This window comes from Thunnus maccoyii, chromosome 6, assembly GCF_910596095.1.
Source record: "Thunnus maccoyii chromosome 6, fThuMac1.1, whole genome shotgun sequence".
Taxonomy (NCBI): domain Eukaryota; kingdom Metazoa; phylum Chordata; class Actinopteri; order Scombriformes; family Scombridae; genus Thunnus; species Thunnus maccoyii.
The window spans coordinates 26,721,554-26,743,776 of NC_056538.1; the positions used below are offsets into that span (position 1 = coordinate 26,721,554).

General features: G+C 40.8%; 2 protein-coding genes across 4 annotated transcripts in view; one reads left to right on the forward strand and one right to left on the reverse strand.

Annotated features, from left to right (window-relative positions):
• stoml3a (stomatin (EPB72)-like 3a) overlaps nucleotides 1–7,489 on the reverse strand; it is an 8,000-nt gene extending 511 nt beyond the window's left edge. Inside the window, exons 1-7 of one of the 3 annotated variants that reach the window (XM_042414848.1) lie at nucleotides 7,267–7,489; nucleotides 3,646–4,037; nucleotides 3,074–3,177; nucleotides 1,948–2,020; nucleotides 1,489–1,571; nucleotides 1,089–1,292; nucleotides 93–227 (exon numbers count right to left, since the gene is read on the reverse strand). In XM_042414848.1, the coding sequence (XP_042270782.1) occupies nucleotides 93–227; nucleotides 1,089–1,292; nucleotides 1,489–1,571; nucleotides 1,948–2,020; nucleotides 3,074–3,177; nucleotides 3,646–3,724 (678 nt within the window). In that variant the 5' untranslated portion in view covers nucleotides 3,725–4,037; nucleotides 7,267–7,489. Of the gene's footprint in view, nucleotides 1–92; nucleotides 228–1,088; nucleotides 1,293–1,488; nucleotides 1,572–1,947; nucleotides 2,021–2,759; nucleotides 2,898–3,073; nucleotides 3,178–3,645; nucleotides 4,829–7,266 lie in introns of those variants that run through there. The other 2 variants (XM_042414849.1, XM_042414850.1) reach the window with 2 other exon arrangements.
• A 1,423-nt stretch (nucleotides 7,490–8,912) lies between these two features.
• The window catches only part of foxo1a (forkhead box O1 a), a 29,045-nt gene continuing 15,734 nt past the window's right edge, over nucleotides 8,913–22,223 (forward strand). The window contains exon 1 of the mRNA XM_042414726.1: nucleotides 8,913–9,944. Coding sequence (XP_042270660.1) covers nucleotides 9,261–9,944 — 684 coding nt within the window. The 5' untranslated portion in view covers nucleotides 8,913–9,260. The remainder of the gene's footprint in view (nucleotides 9,945–22,223) is intronic.

Genomic DNA, 22,223 nt, shown 5'->3' on the forward strand with positions numbered 1-22,223 from the left:
TGTTCCAATGTTTCCTTCGCAGCCTCCCTTCTTTTCCATGGGTGGAGTGTATCAAGAAAAAGTTAGATTCAATCTTCCGTGGATCTCTTCACCTTAGCCCTGGCCTCCCGAGTGGCCTCTGCTTCTGCTGCCATGGCTCTCTGCAGCTGCTGAGGCAACTTCACATCTTTGATCTCCACACGCTCCACCTTAATACCCCACGGATCAGTGGCTTCATCCAGAGCTTCCTGAAGATAAATATTGTAAATTAAATATTCCAGGCACTTTAAAGCATTACTACTACAGTTTTTTTATGACTATTTTTAATGTAAGAGATCGCTCGTATTGATAATCTTAAAGAGACTTAACACCCAGCTCTTCAGCTGTATGGAGCTTTTAGCCTTTAGTAGCTCATTGTTTTGGTTTTGTGGCACCTTTACTCCACCTCACTGCTCTTAACGCTGCTTTTTGCAAAAGCTGGCAACTGCTTTATACCAGAAACTTTGATAAACCCACTGTCTCAAACTTTATACAATATTAGTCTGCTAGTGAAGACAACAATTAAACATCAAGATATTTTTTGTTAGTTTAGACACAATTGGATGTCATAAGAAAGTGAATATTGGACTTATATTTATCAGTCGGTTAGAAACATGATGATAATGTTGCTCCATGTCTGCTAGAGGTTTATAGGGACAATTATTCACTAACATCTTAGCCATAGCAACTTTTAAGGCAATGATATGTCAGTGCTTTGTCAGAATAACAGCGCATAGCCTCTCTCTTCAAGTTTTTATGACCATGAAAAGCACAGTGAATTCAACTTTGTGTTTTGTTGTCAAACATTTACACTGCAAGTGTCATTTGTCTTATTATCCCCTGGATTTGCCTCACTGCAAATTCTTTGCTCTCAAATTGACCAGTTATGCACCAGTAATGGAAGATAATGAGGTTCAGTGGATGTCGGGGCCAGTAGAACATAAATGAAATTAGATTTTATACTCAGCTATTTCTTAAAAAATCACTGTTACTAAATTTAAGATGTCTACTCTCTTGACCCTCAGCTCCTCATAAACCTTCTTACCACATCACACATAGGATATCGTCACCTGCATGTTAAGGGATATGCCCTCTCTGTCAGACAACAGTTCTGCAAGGTTCTTGGTGCCCAGCACATTCCTCAGGGTGGTTTGAGCCAGCAGCCGAGTAGATGAGTGTGCGTTGGACACATTGGCCACAGATGATATAGGGCAGTGTATCCGGAAGTACACCACACCATCCACAGACACTGTCACTGAGTCTTTGGTTAGGATCTGAAAAGGTAAAAAAAAAAAAAAAACTCTGATGCTGTGACTGGTGGATTCACCGAGGAAGATTACAAATTATTTACTATTAATGGCTACAAGGCTGCAAGCAATGACCCTCTGATACCTGGGATTATGAGACACAAAATGATTTCCCCACATTTTATGTAGACGATAAAAACAGAAGAAATGCAGGAAACCTTACCTCTTGTGGAGGGATGTCAAACGATATAGTTCTCAGATCAACTTTCACAAAGTTATCAGTGCAGGGCAGAACAAAGAAAAGTCCTGGAAAGGAGTAAAGACCCATTTTTTGTAGCCATTTTAAGTAAACAAACACTTATGCAATCTATTTAGACTGTCCTATATTGTAGAAGTTGCTGTTTGATATAACAGAATGATATAACAATTGTTTCAGCCAATCATTCAACATCAAGTTGGACAATCCAACAGGCTTGTAACAGGATTTTCACAATTCACTAACAGATATCCAGCCCAATGGGGAAACAGAACGGTGAAGGATTGGTTTCTAAGATTGCAGAGTGAGCCTCATTAAATAAATTAGTTTGTAAACTATTTTTCTATGCAGACTTTTACTAGGTACAATTTTCTGGAAAGCTATCCTAGACTGGATACCACTGTAAATGATAAATCAGAAACGTACCTGGTCCTTTAGGTTTCCTGTCTGTGATTCGGCCGAGTCTAAAAATGACGGCTCGCTCATACTCCTTCACTATCTGCATGTTAGAGACAAAGCCAGCCATACAAATAGAACAAACAAGACCAGACACAAAGTGTGTAAAACAGTTTAAAGGAAAGGTGTATCACATGACACATAACCAAATCAGAGAACCAAATCTAAATGCATCACTTTAAGGGTTAGACCAATATATCAGTTCGCTGATGTAGTCGGCCAGTATCAGATATCAACTACTCAGTCTCACATCTTACATGATGGTGGTGTAATATCTGTGGCATCTGCACATTCTACTTTTGGATTTGACTGGCCGATAAAATACATTTTTTGTAAATTAGTTTAAAAAGTGTATTGATCCCTAAACAGATGCTGTGAATCACCCTGCCTAAAGAGACCCTGTGGCAACACAGGAGAGATGAATGCAAGACTGAAAGCAATGTATCGACTGCAGGGGATTGTCTCGGTTTTCTAGACAGATAAAATTGCAGAATAATTTGAAAGGTGCTTTAATCACATACAGTTCTCCAGTTCTTCATCTTTAAAAAGCTCTAAACTCAAAGCGTTACACCCTATCCGAATTAGGCATCTCTGGTACAGTACTAGTGTACAACTCCATTTGGTCAGCAAAATCCCTCTCTGTCTTCAAAAATCACTCTAAGTCTCACCTCTCCCGAGAATACTTACTCACCTAATATGCTCTTTCTCTATCTCTCAATCCTTCTCTAAGTCACTCTATCTCTCTCAAAAAAAAGGAGTAATCTTCTAGACACTTCATGCACCTGCAAGGCTTGTAGCACTTGTGTCAGGTGGAACATGGAACTGGGTGCTGAGGCACTTATTGAAGGGTTCTTCTTGATCTGCTGTAGGATTGTACTGTGGATTGTACCTCATTTGTACGTTGCTTTGGACAAAAGCATCTGCCAAATTAATAAATGTAAACAAGTTACACAATTAGGCAGAGGTGCAGAGAGGAGGCAGGTAAGTGATCGTGGTTCTGTGTGTCATCTGTACATTGCTATCTGCATTGGCCCTTCAGAAACCAATAATTCCCTAATCCTAATCAGTAGTGTACGTGAATGTGAATATACTCTACCTTAACACAAAAAAATATTGTGAGAGGGAAGAGTGGTACTATAATCATGAGAGATATGATGACCAATATCCAACCGAAACATCCCAGTCTCCCTGAGTTTCTGTCTGTAGAGGAAGTAGAAAAACACTTAAAAAGCTTGTATTGGTGTCATTTTATATATTTTCCATGACTCCTTTGGTACACACTTGTTAGCACTGAAATCTAGACTGATGATTGTTGTAGTCATGCTGTTCACACAATTGAACAGTAATATGACCCAGTGGGACAACACCTTTTATTTATATATGTCTCATTTGTCACTAATGATGTAAATAATCTCTAAGGGAAGTCACATTACTTCAAATCCACCTGAGTCTGTGTAATGTAAAGCTTTAGGTAAAGACAGAGAACATTTCTGTGCCTCTTAAAAACAGTTAACTTGAGGTCCACAAACAATATCTATAATCTATGTGATTTTCCCTCCAAATATCCATACTTTCCCCACGTAGTTGATCAAATTGTTTAAAATTACACATTTCACAGTCAAAGACAGAGTAAGGCTCACTTTTTAAAAGATCAAATAAAGTATTTACCTTCAACATTATCCATGGAGTTGATCTGAAGTTTACCTGGCGTAACCATCTTGTCCATGCTGGATATTGTTGAGATCATTAGTGAGTTGGTTTCAGTGTGATGGAGTGAGTGAAGCAGTGCTACACTTGTTTACCTGACTATTCACCTCAAGAGGTGTGGTCTATACCCTTCCCTAATTGCCAGATGGTTTCCATGAGCCTGAGACACACAAACTCAAACTCCCATTTGATGATGTGTGACTCATGGACTCACCTTGTGGGTGCCAACAGGTAATATGAACCATACTGTAGATCCCAACCAGCTTCTATGTAGCTCCTGTATTGGAAAGCTTAAGGTTCAACTCTTGTGCTTTCCCATTATACTCTTACATCCAGGTCCAGGAATCTGACACCTGTTGAGTGTAGGTTATGAATAAACAATAGATGACATCCAAGTAGTGAAACATGAGAGCTGATGCAGGTACGAGATGTGATCATACTCATGTTTCCTGTGTCATTGTGTCTCATGTGTCATTTAAAATGTGAAAAATTGACAGTTTTTGCACAATGAATAAAATTTCTGTTTAAATTAGGTTAAAAAATGATGTATACAATGTATATATGCACAAAGTGATATAGAGAGGACAGAGAGGAAGAGAGGAAAGGAGTGAGGTGGATGAATTTTATATTAATCAAATAAATAGTATCTGAGAGCAATATGGATATACATAGTAATTGCAGTAATGTAAAACAGCATGACTACACAATAAAAACAAATGCCAAACAGTTATTTCTGTGATGTGAAGTTGTGCAATACACAGTGTGTGTGAGCTACAGAGTCATAAGAACTGACATGTGAGCTGCTCGTTTCCATAATTTTTCAAGGAGGTCCCTTTAATGGATCGTCACATGACACTTGGTCACATGACAGCACACTCACTACATGATGTGCATGTGAATTCCAGCTCCTCTTGTTCACAATGCTACACACTGCATGCCTTTTGCTAGTTTCATTTAAGGGGATGAGTTTAAAATGCTACTGTGAGTGTTTAAAGCAGTAAAAAAAAAAAAAAAATCTGTGTGTACTCAGGCTTTTGATTTTGGGTGGAGCTCAATCTGTTTTATTTCCATAATTAACAATATTACTCATAATTCCATGAAATTGGAATTTGTGGTTATTCAAATTACTTTAAAATAAGACAAAATATTCATTTCTTCCTTTTTTTCCCTTTTTTTTTTTTTTTTTTTTTTTTACTATTACTAGTTTTACTATGTATATGAAATTCGACAGACCGCACCCACTTCAAAAATACTTTTTTCTTTAGGATTTCAGACCTCAGGAACAGAAATCAATCTCCATTCATGGTTTTATTTTTCACTCTATCATGATATTTTGATACCAGAATCCATTTAAGACTTGCTGAATTAATAAATGTTTGAGGCAGAACACAGACAGGTGCAAATTTATACACTGATTTTTCAGATTAATACAAGGTCTTGTAATGGACTGAGATGGAGATTCAGAGGAATTCTTATTTTTTATTTTTTTTACAAAGTAAATTGTTTTAAACTAGCATGAACATATGGAGCCCCCCTGGGATCAGCTGAGAAAAAAAGACCCATGTGTAAATCCCTGTGTGCACAAATTTGCAAACTGTGCACACTGATTTGCAAACCAGGCACATGGATTTACAAACCATGATGAAGTTAGTTTTAAGTTGGATATCGGACACACATTCACTCCAAATCCAGCGACCCAGTGTCGGTAGTAAGAAGATGGTTAACTCACCGAGCGGTTTCACCTAGGGACCATCAATAAATTACTATTTGAATGACACAAAATCATTGTTGTTTTCAATACCTCTGTGCTGACTTGCCCATATTAATGAAAATTATGATTTAACAATTAATGAAATTGACAATTTGACTGGACAAATAAGATACACCTCTCTTTTTAGTGGATTTGAATGCTTCTTCTATTTTATATGTATATTGTAATGGAAATCCTGCATTAAGTTTTCAATAGTTTCCATGTCATGTGACTCAGTGACTCCAAATCAATACTGAATTGTATTACTACACTGGACAAATAAGAAACACATCACTTTATTAGTGCTTCTTCTATTTTATATTGTAACAAACATAGAAAGGAACAGATGAGAACAAGCCAACATAGAAAAGTGGCCGTAGCAAACTGAACAACATGGTTTTTAAATTCTTAAGAAGCACAATACAGGTATGTTTGTTTATTGTCATGATAATTATGAAGAAGAAACAATTAAAACTAAATTTCAATCATGTGAGGCAGAACTGTACAATGATTCAGATTGACTGAAATCCTGAGGAGCAGTGGGTGGCAATAATGCACCTGAACTTGAATAACAATATCATGGAATTTATGAAGAAGAAGAGAGAGGTTGAAGACATTTTTGATTTTTTTTTTACACTCATTGGCTGCACTGCTGAAAAACCTGGAAGCTGAAAAATATAAAACTGGCAGAATTGTAAGCTGAACTACATCACCTAAAGAAGTTGAGAATTCAAATATGTTACTAGAAAAGCTGAAGGCTAAACTGTAATACTGTAAAAGCTGGAACTTGACATGAATTGCCCGAAAAGGCTGAAAGAAGAAATTATTTGTATTGATATCAGACAGATTAACTGAATTGCTAAACACTTTGGAACAAAAAAAGACCATTAACCCAAAGAGCTGAGAGCTGCAAAGCATTGCTAAAAATGCAGAAAGTAGTATTTGGGTGGAATTAAACTTTAAAACTAGAAGTACATAGACAGAAAGTAGTATTTGGGTGGAATAAACCTTTAGAACTAGAAGTAGGTAGACAGAAACTAGTATTTGGGTGGAATAAACCTTTAGAACTAGAAGTAGGAAGACAGAGAGTAGTATTTGGGTGGAATTAACCTTTAGAACTAGAAGTAGGTAGACAGAAAGTAGTATTTGGATGGAATGAAACCTTTAACACTAGAAGTAGGTAGACAGAAAGTAGTATTTGGGTGGAATTAACCTTTAACACTAGAAGTAGTCAGACAGAAAGTAGTATTTGGGTGGAATTAACCTTTAAAACTAGAAGTAGGTAGACAGAAAGTAGTATTTGGGTGGAAGAAACCTTTAAAACTAGAAAAAAATATTATTACTTGGACAGAGAGTAGTATTTGGGTGGCGAAGACAAACAGAGAGGTGATGAAAGCAAACAGAGAGGTGATGAAGAGGAGAAGAGAGGTGATGGAGAAAGACAAAGGTGATGAAAAGGAGGAGAGAGGTGATGAATACAAACAGAGAGGTGATGAAGGGGAGAGGAGGTGATGGAGACAGACAGAGGTGATGAAGTGGAGGAGAGACGTGATGAAGACAAACAGAGAGGTGATGAAGAGAAGTGGTGTGTGTGTGTGTGTGTGTGTGTGTGTGTGTGTGTGTGTGTGTGTGTGTGTGTGTGTGTGTGTGTGTGTGTGTGTTCGCGGAAAGTTGAAACGAACGTTCGCGGAACGTTAGGAAAACGTTCCAAAAATCCTCAGGGAACGTTCACTGCGAGAGATCCAGCGAACGTTCCCCTAACCTTCAAACAACGTTCGAGGAACGTTCTCCGAACCGAAAAGTGTTTGCTGGGAAGTTACCAACAAACTCACCTGTTGCTCCTGCTGAGAAATCAATGATTGCCTGGATTACAAGATGTGGAGCCATGATAATCCAGAGGTGTGACTTTAGAATATCAAATACTAAAACTATAAACAATCCACTCACATACAAAACATCACTAACCCTATTGTATTAACGTAATAAATCTCACAGCAGCATGGAAGAGGGAAGTACGACAATCTCCAAATTTCCTATTAATTCAACCATGTCTACTTTTTTTTCTTTTCTTTTTTTTCTTTTTTTTTTGCAGTGGGGGTTAAATGCCTTACTGACTGCACTTCCGTTTTCTTCTTTGTGAAATTCATCGACATGTTACAACAAGCCGCACGTTTACTGAAAACTTTGGTGCCAGAAAAAAACATAGAAATATATAAAAATCAAATGACACAAGTGAATCTTCTTTATCTTTGCTTTGATTGATCTTTGCCCAGCATTTTAAAACTTAGTATATACATATATATATGTTTTATTTATTTATTTTTAACTTCACTGTTGACTGGTTGCTGTTTATCTTAACTTAATTTCATCTGATAACAGATAATTACAGCACAATGCAGCTGATCTGTAGGCTAGATGGCACACTGAAGGTGATAGTGAACATTTCAACCAATGTCTTTTGGTGTGCTGTTAATCTTTTTTTTTTTCACGCTAACTAAATAAAAGCTAAATGCGGAAGAGATGAGCTACAGGATGTGTTTGCCTGTCGTACCTCACAATGGCCACAAGATGTCAATAAACTCCACAGTTGGTCCAACATCCACCACCTGCCGCTCAGCCTTAAACTGTGCTGTTGCATAAATTTTACAGAGGAGCCACTACACGTCTTTGAATCTGAATTTCTACTTTTTGAATGTTTATCTTTGTTTTTATTATCACTATTAAGATGTAGTCTTATTTTTCTGTGTACCACCTCTTGATTTGAGGCGTTTTATTGCTTTATTTTATTTATTTGGTATTTTAGATGGTGTGAATAGGTTGTAAAATCTCTATTTTATGTGCAACTCAGACTGATATTAATATATCTATCACTGACTATAGCAGCACCAGTAGTAACACAGGCAGCAGTGATGTGTCTGGGGTGTAAAACCTAATTTAGAAAGGCTCAGAGCCTTCTCACATTGATGGGTTACTATTTCAAATTACACAATAAAATTATTAGGTTACTCTTGTTATATTTCATCTCCCACAAATATCAGGTTGAAAAAATATATTTCATGGAACAGATTGGTCAAAAATATTGTTGAGTGAGAAATTAGAAAATGATTTTAGATAGCTGATTTTTTTTTTTAATCAAGAAACAGGATGTTTGTGCTCCCCCAGCACCAGTTGTAGTGATGTAACGGGAACGTATAATTATTAATCATTTGAAGCAATGTGTAAAATAATTAATATATTAATCACTGAGCTGGTAGCCTGAATATTTTCCGAGGGAGACCAACAGTGACAGAGAAAAGTTTCTTTTTTTTTCTTTTTTTTTTGGTCTCCAGTTAAGATGTTTACTAGGCGAAAGAATGAAAACACGGAGCTTTTTTTAATGCAACTCTTAGGATGTGATTCATTGGCTGTTTTGTGCTGTCACTCACATGTGGGCGGTGTCAGCTGACAAATGATAGTTCCAGTAAGTCCTCACATGTTGTACAACACAGAGAGGCAACAGGCTGAACGGGGCTCAGACGGAACATCACTACGACTGGATAACAAAAACAAACCAGCGACTCAACACACTCTGGGCACTCAGACAGCTTTCTTCCACGTGAAATACTTTGTTTTTTTTAAGAGACATACTTTTTTATCATTGCTAACTCAGATTTTTACCGGCTTGGGATGTGACTTTCAGTGTAGACTTGCGCCCAGGCGGAGCTGTTTTACCCGGACAGATTTATCTTGTTTTCGCTTACGTTTCATCCGTGAAGTTGCGAGTTTTGAGGGGCGACGGGTCACATTTACATGACACTTTAACAGTTGGCTCCATCACCTCTCGACCATGGCGGAAGCGGCCCAGCAGCCACACCTGGTGGAAATCGACCCGGATTTTGAGCCCCTGTCGCGGCCCCGGTCGTGCACTTGGCCCTTGCCCCGACCGGAGTTCATCAACCCGGGCGACTCCAACACGTCCTCGCCGGTGCCGTCTGTGAAGCAGGAGCCCGCCGGCAACGCCGAGTTCATCAACAACCTCAGCCTGCTGGAGGAGACCGAGGACTTCACGGAGCAGAAGCCTGTCATCCTCTGCACTGATTTCCAGTGTCAGGAGAACTGCGTCCACCAGCAACCTCCACAGCAGCAGCAGCAGCAGCAGCAGCAACATCAGCAACAACATCAGCAGCAACATCAGCAGCATCAGCAGCAGCAGCAGCAGCACCCGAACCCGCAACTCCCGCATCAGCAGCAGCAGCAGCAGCAGCAGCAGCAGCAGGTGTCTCTGCTCTCCTCCCCGGTCGGCTCGTCGTCCTCGGCGGCCGCGGCCGCAGCTGCCGCCGCTGCCCAGAGGAAGAGCAGCTCCTCCCGTCGCAACGCATGGGGGAATATGTCATATGCAGACCTCATAACCAAAGCTATCGAAAGTTCTCCTGAGAACCGACTAACTCTGTCTCAGATTTATGACTGGATGGTGAAGAGTGTGCCTTATTTCAAGGACAAAGGAGACAGCAACAGCTCTGCAGGCTGGAAGGTAGGTTTTGTTTTGTTTTGTTTGTTTGTTTTTTGGTACTGTCATTCTTTAGATACAGAGTGTGTGTGTGTGTGTGTGTGTGTGTGTGTGTGTGTGTGTGTGTATGGGGGGGTGGGAGTTCACACCATGAATGGCTTATGGCTGCTGCCTTGCCTTATAAAGCAGTTCCCTGTGCCAATTCTTGAACAAACTTTTCCAGTGGGAAGTTTCGTGTTTGTGGTACTTAACAGTGGCCTCACAGGGATTTCATTGTGCTTTATGTTATGTTTTTATCTCCTGTGGTATCACTGTAATATCCCTCCAGGGATTTCGGTCTTGTCTGTGGTGCTTCATAGTCAGTTTATTGTAACTATATAATGCTTCTTGGTCAGGGTTGTTTATTTATTTATTTTTATCTCCATCATCTAACACCATCCCCTGTGTTATCAGTGTCACATCTCCTGCAGAGAGCACTGCCGATATTTGCATAGCATCCTTTTTCCATCCCTCCTTTTTTTTTTTTTTTTTTTTTTTTTTTTGTCACAAAGGGTTTTACATTAACAAAAGCTGCATGAAGAGTTAAACGACTGTTAAATTGTTTATCGTTTTCCTCCATTCATGGTCTCGTGAAACCATGTCTCCCTTCATTGTCATCCATCCAGTTCACGGCAATTCAGTAAACTGACCAATTGCTACCATGACCATGACAGTCATCTGACTTCTCCCTGCAGTATGTGATTTATATTAGTCTGCTGACTCAACAGGGTTTTTTTGTTTTTTTTTTCTTCTTCTTCTCTTTGCCTTATTGCTTCCCTCAATGCTGTGATTTCTTTGCTTGGCTTGATTGAAACAGCTCCATTCTCTCTCTGCTGTTATCTTAAAAATTTATGGTAGATTTTAAAGCTCAATCACAGTTTTCCATATTAGAGTGTGCGGCTTGAAAGAAGCTGTGTTTTGTACGCCTATGTCGTAAGGAACCAGCGAGATACCAGAAGCATTCATGTGTCCTGGAAACTGTCCAAAACATTACACAAGAGGGGACTTAAAATTTCTGATGTGGTGTGACAGGCCCTCCCACTGAACACTATTGAAAGGGCGTAAACCTCCCTTTGGAGACACATAGTTTCAGTGGTGTCTGACAATAAATTGATGACAGTCTACTCTCGCAGCGGGAAATCATATTGAGCCCGTAGTCGCGCATTGAGAGATTTATTACGGCTTCCCTCTGTTATAGGCTGTCTGGGGTGCCGACGAAATTTAAAGCAGTTGTGGAGTGTTTTTGTCTTCCCCCTACAGAGCAGACTCCCATGTTTGAGTCATGTGCGGAGATGACACACTCATGTCAGCCACAAATCTTATTTAGTTCTTACTCATTTAGATAGACAGAGATATTAAAAAAATATCAGTCCAGTTACAACTTTTATATTTCTCCATATCTGTAATGGTTTTTTAAATGTGGTCAACATTCATCCATTATGACCTCAGTGTTTAGAAAAAGCACAATACTCTTGAGCTGTCAAACGTAGTCCTGTCAGTCAAACTACCAGAGTGGAAAAACCCCTTTGCTGTTGTGAAATACACACAGTAAACCAAACAGGCACTGGGCACATGTGTTGCTAGGGTGGTGATACTGCCCAGGTAGGTTTGGTTCCTTTGAAGATTATTGGTATTTGTACTATACATGGTTCAGTGCCTCTACTGCTCTGTGGTAAGCAAAGTGGTTTGCCTACAATAAGTGTGTGTGTGTGTGCTGGGAAATATGTGAACCCCAGAATAATTATCATACCCATGAAGCTAGGATGTAATTACAGAATATAGAATCTATTGGCAATGTGTGCCAACACCTACAGAGTGTTAGTCATGTACGGAGTGGATTATCAACAGGAAAATCAGGGCTGGTATTGAATTTCAAGGTTTGTTCTCTCTATTATTTTTCCTTATGAATGATATAATATGTATTTCTGGTGAGAGTGTAGACTTTTCAGTGGGCCACAGGAATGTGAGGACTGGTGCCTCTCCCTCAATAACTGTGAAACACGCTGCGGTCAACACTTTCTTGGTCATACTCGCTGGTTACAGTGTAATTCGGAAGTTATTATATAGCAGAGGGTAGTTAAGACAAAGGGGCTGTGAGTTAATTGTCTCCTTCATCATCACCTACAACAGTAGATCATTTACATTCTGGGAAGCACGCAGCAGAGTCACATCGACAAAGACTGTGACCGTCTCTCCATTGTGCCTTTTTTTTTTAATCTTCCTCAATACACCTAAATAAACAGTGAAGTTTCTCGGCGGCGTTCCATCCGTTTAACGGTTATTGTGTGATTGGCGGCTCGGAGAGAGGGGCCGCTCAGCCTGCCGCTGCCTGGGCTGCCTCGCTGCTTATCCTGCCATGTTGGGGGTGTAGACTGAGTAATACTGTGGGAAAGCAAAGTGCCATTCACTGCTGCGAGGGGAGTTATTCATAGAGCTCCCCTCGCTTCCACACAGGGGGGCTATCACGCATTGTCTCTTCAGAGCGAGCTTACTTATGAGCCGGGGCCAGAGAGGAGAGAACGCCTATGTGGGAGAGATGATAATGTAAGTTGGTGATTTTGTGGCCAGCTGTGAGTTTATGTGTTGTTTCTTCTTCAGTGGTCATTTTCTAAACAGTTCAATGCATCATTATTGATTATTTTTATTAAAATTTTGATAGGACAAGATGCATTGTTTTGTTTTCTTGTGCAAAATTCCAAATGTCATCTTCCACCGCATTCCTATCCACTCTCATTTTGTCTCAGCTGAGGTCACATGACTGATTGGAAACAGGAAAATATGTAAATTGTGTTGCAGACCTCATTCCAAAGACACCAGCCCTGCAAAATGACTTTAGACATTTGCACAAAAAGCACTCAAACTAAACCCCCTTTTATTTCTTTAACTCTGTGAACCTTCACTAGAGGAAGAAACAAAAGAGCTCAGAACAGGGACTGTAAATGTTCTGTGGTTTGTGGAAGCGCTTCATCGGTTGAGCGTTTAGTCACATACGGGCTTGTTGTGGCTTCTTTTTGTGCTGTAAGACGGAGCTCATGTTGACATAAGTCACAGCCAACCAGTGATTGTTCAACACCTCGAAACGTCAGTAATTTACTTCACGTCCAATCTTTCCCAAGTCGACCGAGAATCATCCCTCCGTGTGACTGATCCTCCTAAGCAGACGGTGCTCCCCTGAAGTGATCTCGTTGAAGCGCATGAAGTTTTCATTACTCTATGATTAAGGCTGTCTGCTCGGTAATTGTTTGAGGGCTAGCTTGTTTCACAGCGCTGCCGATCCCCCACAGTCGGTCGTGTCTGAACTGAGTCATGACAGCCTCCACACTTCTCAGGCCGTCTGTGACAGTGTGAATTTTGAGGACAGTTGTGCCAGGTGGGACCAGCTTGAAGGAGCTCTCTGAGTGGACTGGACACTGGCCCTGGCACAGGACGCCGTCCAACAGGAAGAAGAACAGATGGCGCAAATTATGTATCACCAAAACCTCTCTGCGGCTCTGGTTATTTAGTTCTAATATGTCCTGTTCTTTCACTGTCTGCTAACCGTGGCTTTAAAATTTGGTTAGATTGTGCATCCGTCAACAGTGCCGGCTGAGTTTTTTTCTTTATTTCACCGTCTAATATGTTCATGTATGTCATACGGTTTTAAGCAGGGACAAACACAAACAGCATGCAGTTATACAGTGCAATATATACAGTACACACACAGCCTTGCATTCCTGCCAAAAATCTGTTCTTTCCTGTACTTCTCTACTTTCCGTACGTCACTACTGGATAAATATTTGATTTCAGCCAATGGAGCTGGACGGCTCAGGTACTCTTTGATGTCAGTATGGAGATCAATTCGGCCGTAGGTTCTCTCTGTACACGGCGCTCTCTTGACCTGAAATTCCTCAGCCTACGCTGGTAAACACTCCCACGGATCTCAAAACAAACTCTGTCGGAGCAGACAAACATGTAGGTCCGAGCCGATTGTAAGCAGGTGACACACGGGTCATTACCATGTAAATGCACCCATTGATCCCTCTTAGTCTTACAGTAAACACCGTAGGTTTCGCCCAGACGAGAGGCTCATATGGGCGGTGTAGCTGTGTGGGATATGAGTGTGTGTGTTTAATCTCAGCATCTTAGTCATAGCTTATCTACGTTGTCTTTAAAAAGTGTTTATGGATCACAGCGACCTGACTGGTGATTAATATTCAGATAGCATCTCGTGTCGTCTTGACTGAGTGACACTGACGCCATGAGGAGTTTGTCTCTGGATGTGTGAAACGTCTCATAACCTTCAAGCTTCACTTTGCCTTTCGCTGTGAACACCGGTAGATATTCTATGGGCACATTCATCTAAAAAAAAAAAAAAAAAAAAAACTGAGTTAGAACTTACAGAGCCGTTGTATTATACAACAATCTTTCAGCTAATATTACTCAGACATGAACCGCTGCTAGATTTAGAATATTATTACGTGTCACAGTATCCTTGTACCCGTTTTGTTTTATAAGCTTTGATTTTTTAACTTTCCTGACAGATTGTTCCTTTGTGTTTTGCATCATAGCGTAATCTAAAATGTCTTTCCCATGGACCCAAAGAACACAGCTTAAGGAAAAACAGAAGCTAAGAATTAAGGCATTCTAATCCTGAGCGAGCACAAAGCTGATTTGGTTATCACAGTTCAGAAACAAGCTTGTTTCTGAGTCTGAATGTGTATTAGTAGGACAGGGAGCTGGATAGAACAGCAGTCGTCCTGTTTCTCCTGGTTCAACACACACACACACACACACACATACACACACACACACCTCACCCCCCCTGAGGCAGTCGAGGAGTCCAACCTTGGCATTGCCCCAAGACATGAGGGGCAGCTGTGTTTCTCAGGCAAAGAGCTGGAGGAGCTCTCCTCACCCTCCTCCCCATTTCCTGCCTGCGCCGCCTGCCTCTCCATTCCTGGTTTTTCTGCTGCTGCACAAAGCAGGCCACACTTTGTGTTTTGAAGGGTTACTGGACCCCCCCCCTCCCTCCCTCCCGTCAAACCTCAAGGAGCTAACCGCTTACTGTCTTCGGAGAAAAATTAAGAGATAGAGAGAAAGAAAGAGAGAGAGAGAGCAATAGAGACCCAGAATGCTCTAAGTTCAGACTGGGTGACTCTCGTTAGGAGTTGCATAACAAGACATTTACTGGAATCAGGGAGCCGCAGGCCAAAGTCTGGTGCCACTGGTTAGTCAGCGGAACTGTGAGGCACTGTGTTAGAGATATGTGGGACGCAAGTCTCCTGTGTGTGTGTGTGTGTGTGTGTGTGTGTGTGCGCACATAACCTGGGCCTCATAATTAAAGCCCTGCTGCTGGCAGATGCACAGACACGATGGCAGGCAGACCGACAGGCCGACACAGGGAACATTCCAGCACAAGCTTTTATATCTTTTTTATTGTGGCGTGATATTCTGCCTTCCCTTTTTCTCCCCCAGCTGATTTTAATCCAGTATCTTCTTACAACTGCCCTTTTCTCTCCCCCTTGCTTTTGATATCACTTAGCGCTTTGATGTGCTGAATCACCATAGCTGGCGCACCACGGGTGTTAAAAAAGCAGCTGTGAGTATCGATGAACGCTACCTGTTAGCCTTTGTAAGGTGTTCTGGTAGTTACAGTGGCTGCGGGTAATGGTTATTTTTATTATCAATGAATCCTCTGATTATTTTTTTTCTTTTTTTCATAGCGGATGAATTTCTGAGTTCATAAAATGTCAGAAAAAAGTTAAAAAAAAAAAGCCCATCAGAAGTTCCAGAGAAGAAGTGACATTTAAGTCAAAGACAGCTCATTGTCTCATGATGCAAGAAATTAATTAATCACTTATAAATGACTTAAACGATTGATTATGATGACCAACTCATCGATGAATCTACTAGCCGCAGTAATTCCACTTGTTCAGATGTTTTTTTGGCTCAGCACAATATAGAAAACATGACGCAGATGAGTGAAAAACATCATCATGTTCAAAGTGATGTAACTGTGCCCATCCACTCTGATTGGATTGAGCAACAGTGTGAAACTAGTAGCCCCACACATGATTTCACAACCTCATGTTTTCCTTCTGCCGCGCTCCACATTTGTTTACCTCTCAGCACTGGCACGAGTACTCGCTGTTGTTGTTGTTTTTTTTTGCCTCTCATTACCTCTTACAAGAAACATTTTAGGATATTAATCGCTGACTCAAACCTTAACAGACAGAAAATAAAAAAAAAGGAGGCAGGAAAGCACGTCGTTGTGAGCCAGGAATACTGAATGGTGTTTGAATGTTTATGTCTGTGTGTGGTACACGTGTGTTTATTTATGGATCTATTCACGGCCGTTCTGTAGCTGTAAAGACGCATCAGTTTAACCTCAGGTGAGTATTGGCAATTGATTCCATGTGCCGGTGCTGTTTGGGTCATTGTTTCATAGTAACCCTTTCAACAGCGTGTCCAGAATATTATGGGAGGAAGCCAACAGGCAGCGGGCAGAAGCTCCCCGCCACATATCACACAGAGAGTCCTGTCTGTCTGTCTGGTTTTCAGTCGAGCTTTGAGGTGGTAGTTTTGTCTCTGAAAAAGTTCAGATTCTGTCGGGTCACCGCTCCGCCTCTCAGACTGTCTTGCACATGAGTTCCCCTATAGCATGCAAATAAGTTCCAGTTTAAAAGGGCAATAATTAAGATTTCCGCTCCCATGCAGAACAATCCACAATGTATCTGCAGAGGGTTGCTATGCTATTTGATGTAACAGATGGTCCGCCAGAGATCACTCAGTCAAGGTTTTCCTGCATGGAGAACTGTCTGGTGGCCACGAATGAGAGATTTTATTCCACTGAGCAAAAAAAAAAAAAAAAGGTTTAATATCCTTTTTAAATAATTGAAATTGAAATTTTGAGTTAAGTGCTTATCATAGCAGAAAAAGAAAAGTTGGTTCTGTTTATATAGCAAATGAATTAGAATCATTTTGAATAACTAGTCAGATTAATTTAATTTAGCTTTTGAGAAAAAGATATTAGAAGATTATTCCATTAAGATGACATATTTTCAGTTTATCTACATGATTATGTGAGTGTTTGTTTTTATATGGCTCTTTGCTATTAAAATACGAGAGGTGATTGAAGATTTGACAAGAGATTTGTAAGATTTAGACTTTAATGAACCTGTTATCAACTTGGAACCAAAATCCAAAATACAACCAGCTATCAGACCCCCACACTTTTAGATATTTAAGTTAGCTAAACATATTTAATTAGAGCATAATCTGTTAAAATTGTACGTTTACTGAATCGAGGAATGATATCTGTCTGCGCCGCAAGCGATATTTTGATTAGATATACAGTTTAACCTTAGCGAGTGACATAACTGGTTTTAGAGCTGGCAATGTCACACTCGAAGCCTTTATTTCACTGGAAATGACCCAGGAAAATCCCTGCAAAGTGCCTCTTTCATTTTGTGAATTTGTGAACCCTGCTGCACTCCTGCCAGAGATTTGTTTTGTCAGTTCTTTTTCTGGCCGTAGACCAGATCATTCAGCGAGTGTACCATCCAGTTACTGCACAGAGTGTAAGCGATATACAAAAAAGACACCGGCGAGGAGAGAGTCGAGCGCAGGACAGAAAAAAAAAAAAAAAAAAAAAAAATTATGCCCACGCAGGTTGCTTTAGTCTGGAGTCGAAAAACACAGAGAGTTGACATCCAGCGCTGTGGTCAGGTAAACAGTCATTTAGGATGAGTCAGAATGTTATTTTTTTCTGAGTGAGGGTTTGGTAGTAGTGGGACGAGAGCACGTGACCGTCTGTTTTGGCAGAGGGTTTGCCCAGGCATGGCAGTTTGTTTCACAGAACATGCTGTTGCTCTGTCTGCCATCACAACTTCTCATCAGTCAGGAAAATTGTTAAAAAATCTCCTGCGGTGTGGGCTGGATGACCTCAGCATTATTTTATAGTGTGAGAAGAGGAACTGTGGAATGGATTTTAATAATTTCACCATTGAAATGAGAAGTAAAATCCCTCAACGCTTCTTCACACATGAAAAATGCGGTCTTTCATCAATTCCTCATAGCTTATGCGCTCGTGTGTGTGTGTGTGTGTATGTGTGTGTGTGTGTGTGTGAGCTGGCTGTAGACACACAGGGTGCTGAGTAGAGCAACACTTTTACGGGACTACTCGCTGCTGAGGGCCCCAAACCACAGGCATTACCCAGACCCACATTGTTGTGCAATTCCCGCCCTAAAGCGATTATGCATGGTGCCTGTCAGACTGGGCCGGCATTATCACACAATCACACATGCATTCAGGCCCTCTATCACATACATGAATGCTCACTCCAGCCCTGTAGCCGGCTGGCATGGGTGGAAATTCAAATGCACACTTCAAATCAGAAGTGCCGTTATGACTGCGCGCTAGACGGCGGATTCCCTCCCCCCCCCCCCTTTGTTGTCACGGGAACTAATAGTTTGTTTCGAGGTCAAAGTGCGTCACAGCGTAACTGAACCTCCCTCTGGAGCGTTCGGTCGAGGTGTGCGTCGGTGTTGCAACATAGCAGCGCTATTGTCTGTGTTGTATAGTGAGGATCTTGGCTAAAGAAGTGTTTATAAAAGAAACACCTCACAGGAGGGAGTGGGAGAGGATACCAGCAGACCTGCACATACTGCAGGCACTAAAAACTGGGAAAGGTGTTGTAAGTCCATAACATTTCTGTAGCAAGTTATTATTATTATATCATCAGAAACAATCGTTCACAATGGATGTAATGTTGTGGTGGGAAGATGTACTGTAGGGGGGTTGAGAGTCAGCGGGTTGCATCCTGTGTGGCTCTTCATTCAGGTTTCTTGTGTTGGATTCTAGGAAACGCAGCAGTGCCAGTCAGGCAGATTAAAACATGTAACCACTTGCGGACTCATTTTTTCTCTCAATGAATCATTCATGTTCTGGTTGAAGTAGTCCCCAAGAGAGATACCAAAGGAAAAATAAAATCTGGAGTCGCTGACGACACAGGTTTTTTGTGTTTGGATGTTACAAATCCTGAATCATTTTCATTGTTGACAGACTGTGTCATTCACAGCTTCGTTCTGTTTAATCATGACATGTGATTATTATTTCACTGACTTTTACCAAAGGTTGAGAAATGGGAGGAAAAAGTTGGGATGCAGCCAAGTGCGCTCAACTGAAAAACGTGCTCATAGTTTCACTCTTCTACCACGGTGCTGTTTTCGCTTTTATGCATCTCGCATCTTATATTCTGCACATATACGAGAGCATATACGATATATACCATGCATATGATACTTACATGAGCTTGTATCATCTGTTTTATTCAACTCGTCATGTCTTTGTGCTTCTCTTGAGGACAGAACAGTGGAAAACCTGAATTATAGAAACACAGTGATCTCATGAAAAGTGATTCATTTACTGTCACACAACGTGAGTGAAATAAATCTGTATAGTCCAGCGGTTCTGTTTTTTTTTTTTTTTTTCTGTCAGCACATGTAGTTTGCCGCACTGATTGCATGAATTACCTCTATTCTAGCCTTCTATTACCTCTCTCTTCCTCCACCTGCTCCTCTCCCTTTTAAGAGATGCAAATTTCAGCCTATAGCTGACAGGAAGTGGGTACTTTGAAAGCAGCACAAGGTATGCAGCACCGTGCTAGTGATGTCATCACGAGAGGAAGCAACGCTGAACGTGATGCCAGATTCTGTGGCTTCTTCCTCTTCCAGTATTTCCTTCATGGTTTATTTTTTTCAGTCTTCCTCTTTGCTCCACTCGGAGCTGGGAAATACTTCAGTTCATCAGTACGTCCATATGATCATTTTATATTTTTATATCAAGACATCGTGGTTAACAGTCATGTAACTGACAGCTGATATTATCAGGAGAGCATTTATTTGCAGACATCCCTTTGACCTTTTCCAGCGCTGAATCACGAACACACGGAGCTAAATGAAATGTAACTCGGTTAAATAGAGCCAAAGTTAATGTTGGAGTGAGGCTTTGGTTTACTCATGTGCACCTCCTGTCTTGACCTTTTCTGGTGCCAGTTTGATAATGGCCCCACTTACTGGGACTCCAAGTCCAGCCTTCGGTGCCCCGGTTTAATGTCACACTTTCCGTGTACTGCCCCTCGCAAAAATGTGAGCCCTGAGTCACCACATCTGCAAGCTTTTTTTTTTAATATTCATGAGAGGAGATTTTAAACATTTGTCAGAGTTCTTGTACTCATACATATCGGTCATGTTCCACTTTATAACCAGAGAGAGACAAGCGACACCCTTTTTTTTTTCAGCGTATTTTTCCATCACAACTGCCCTCATGAGACTTTTAGCATAGTATCGCACGCACAGTATATTGAACGTGTGTCATCGGCGGCGCTTGTGTAATCGCGACAAGGCCGAGTAACAAGGACTCTGACGATAGCGTTAAAAAAAACAACTGCGCAGAAATGTTAAACAAAGCAGTATTTTTTCATGTCAAACAAACTGTGTTTTGCATTTTTAAAACACTTGAAGAAACTTTTATCATATCATCCCGAAGATAAACATGAAAAATGGAGCACAGTCACTATCTAGTCATCGGTTTCTGTTAAAAAACACTTCACTTGAATAAAGTCTCTCAGCGCTCCCTCTGTGACATTCACATATATTTATTTATTTTGTGATGTGTCACTGTTATTTCCTTTTCATGATGAGCCTGTGAGAGAAAAAAAAAATTACTTTGTGATAAAAGGATTATAATGGCTCCACTATATCTCATAAGGCTTCTTTTGTGTGTGTGTTTTTTGTTTTTTTTGTGACAGAGATTGAGTCATGTTAATTTTAGATCTGGCAAACAGGTAAGTGCATCACAGCCCAACCTACAGGTGTACAGACTGCATCATGGATGCTGTGCATGTGCCAGGAGAGTTAAAACCTTAGGAACTCAGTTTAGTAGAATACAAATAGCCTGCATCATCTCCTTGAAGGAAAAAAACAGTATAGGCAGGCATTTTTCTCTGATTTTCAGTCGATGTTTGAGTATGTTTTTAAGCACTAAGTTCAGAAGGACACATATTTATCTCAGTGTTTTACGGTGTAATGAAATATCACAGAAGAGAAGTACACAAATAATGAGGAATCCTCTCAGCTCTCTAACCAAATGGTGATTTATTGTCGGAATCAACATCTAGCAGTATAAACAGCTCGGGGATATCCCCGTGTTTGCCAGGTCGAACTGGTGTAACAAGCATATAAATATAACCCCCCAAACACTCCCCTCTCCCTCCCTCCCTCCATCCCTCCCTCCCTCCACTGGCGGGTCAGGCTTATGGGCGCAGGCCGCCACACAGGCACCCAGCAGTGGTCCACACACTGCATCTTTATCCAGGCCGAAAGCAGGCAGCAGCCCAGCCCAGCCGCTCTGCTGATCAGAGGCGAAAAATATCCCCCCAGCTCCACAGACACAGCTCTGTGCATTTACAGACTCACATTGTGTTGCACATAGCAACACATGCACATATTTTAGCATGGCAAGCTTAGCCAGCACAACCCAGTCCCTGTCTGTACACATGAGCTGCGTGCCGTTTAAGTCTGAGTCAGGAAATCAGCGAGCACAAGAGAAGTCGACATGTAAACAGGGAGCTGGGATCGCTTTAACACACTGCTGGGACATTATCTTAAAAGTACGTATAGCAGTCATCATAAACAACGTTTCTGTATGTACTGTCAGAAAAAAAAAAAAAAGAGGAAATGAAATTTGAATCACGTACTGATAAAGCTCACACAGTTTGTGGGGTTTCCAGGTAAGGTGACATGTGGGTGCTGTGGTCAAACCTTTAATCCCCCCAAGTGAAAAAGATTTTCAGATATCGGTAACAATGGGAAATGTGATTTTCTGAAGAAATGTGCTCGCCACTGCTGAGAAGTTGCACCGGAAACATTTCTCAAAGGTTTTGAAAGGTTAAACTGTTCTCAAATGTAAATTCCTTGCTCGTGAGAAAGTTATGATTAAAGCTGAAGCACTTACTTATCAGTTGAAACACTGAGCGGCAGTTAAAGTGTAAGCACCGAAAACAGCTGATGTGTCAGTTGAAGATTAATCACTGCAAAGGTGAAAAATGCCTGTTGATTGTATCTGTTAATTTTTAATCACAGTTTGCTTTGAATTATTCATCTGAATTTTGAAAAATGATAGTCCTCATTTCTTATTTCTTGAAGGCCTTAAAGCAACAAAATGCAAATTTAAATTGACAACTCAGCCATTGATTTAAAGTAACACAATGTTTCATTTCTGTG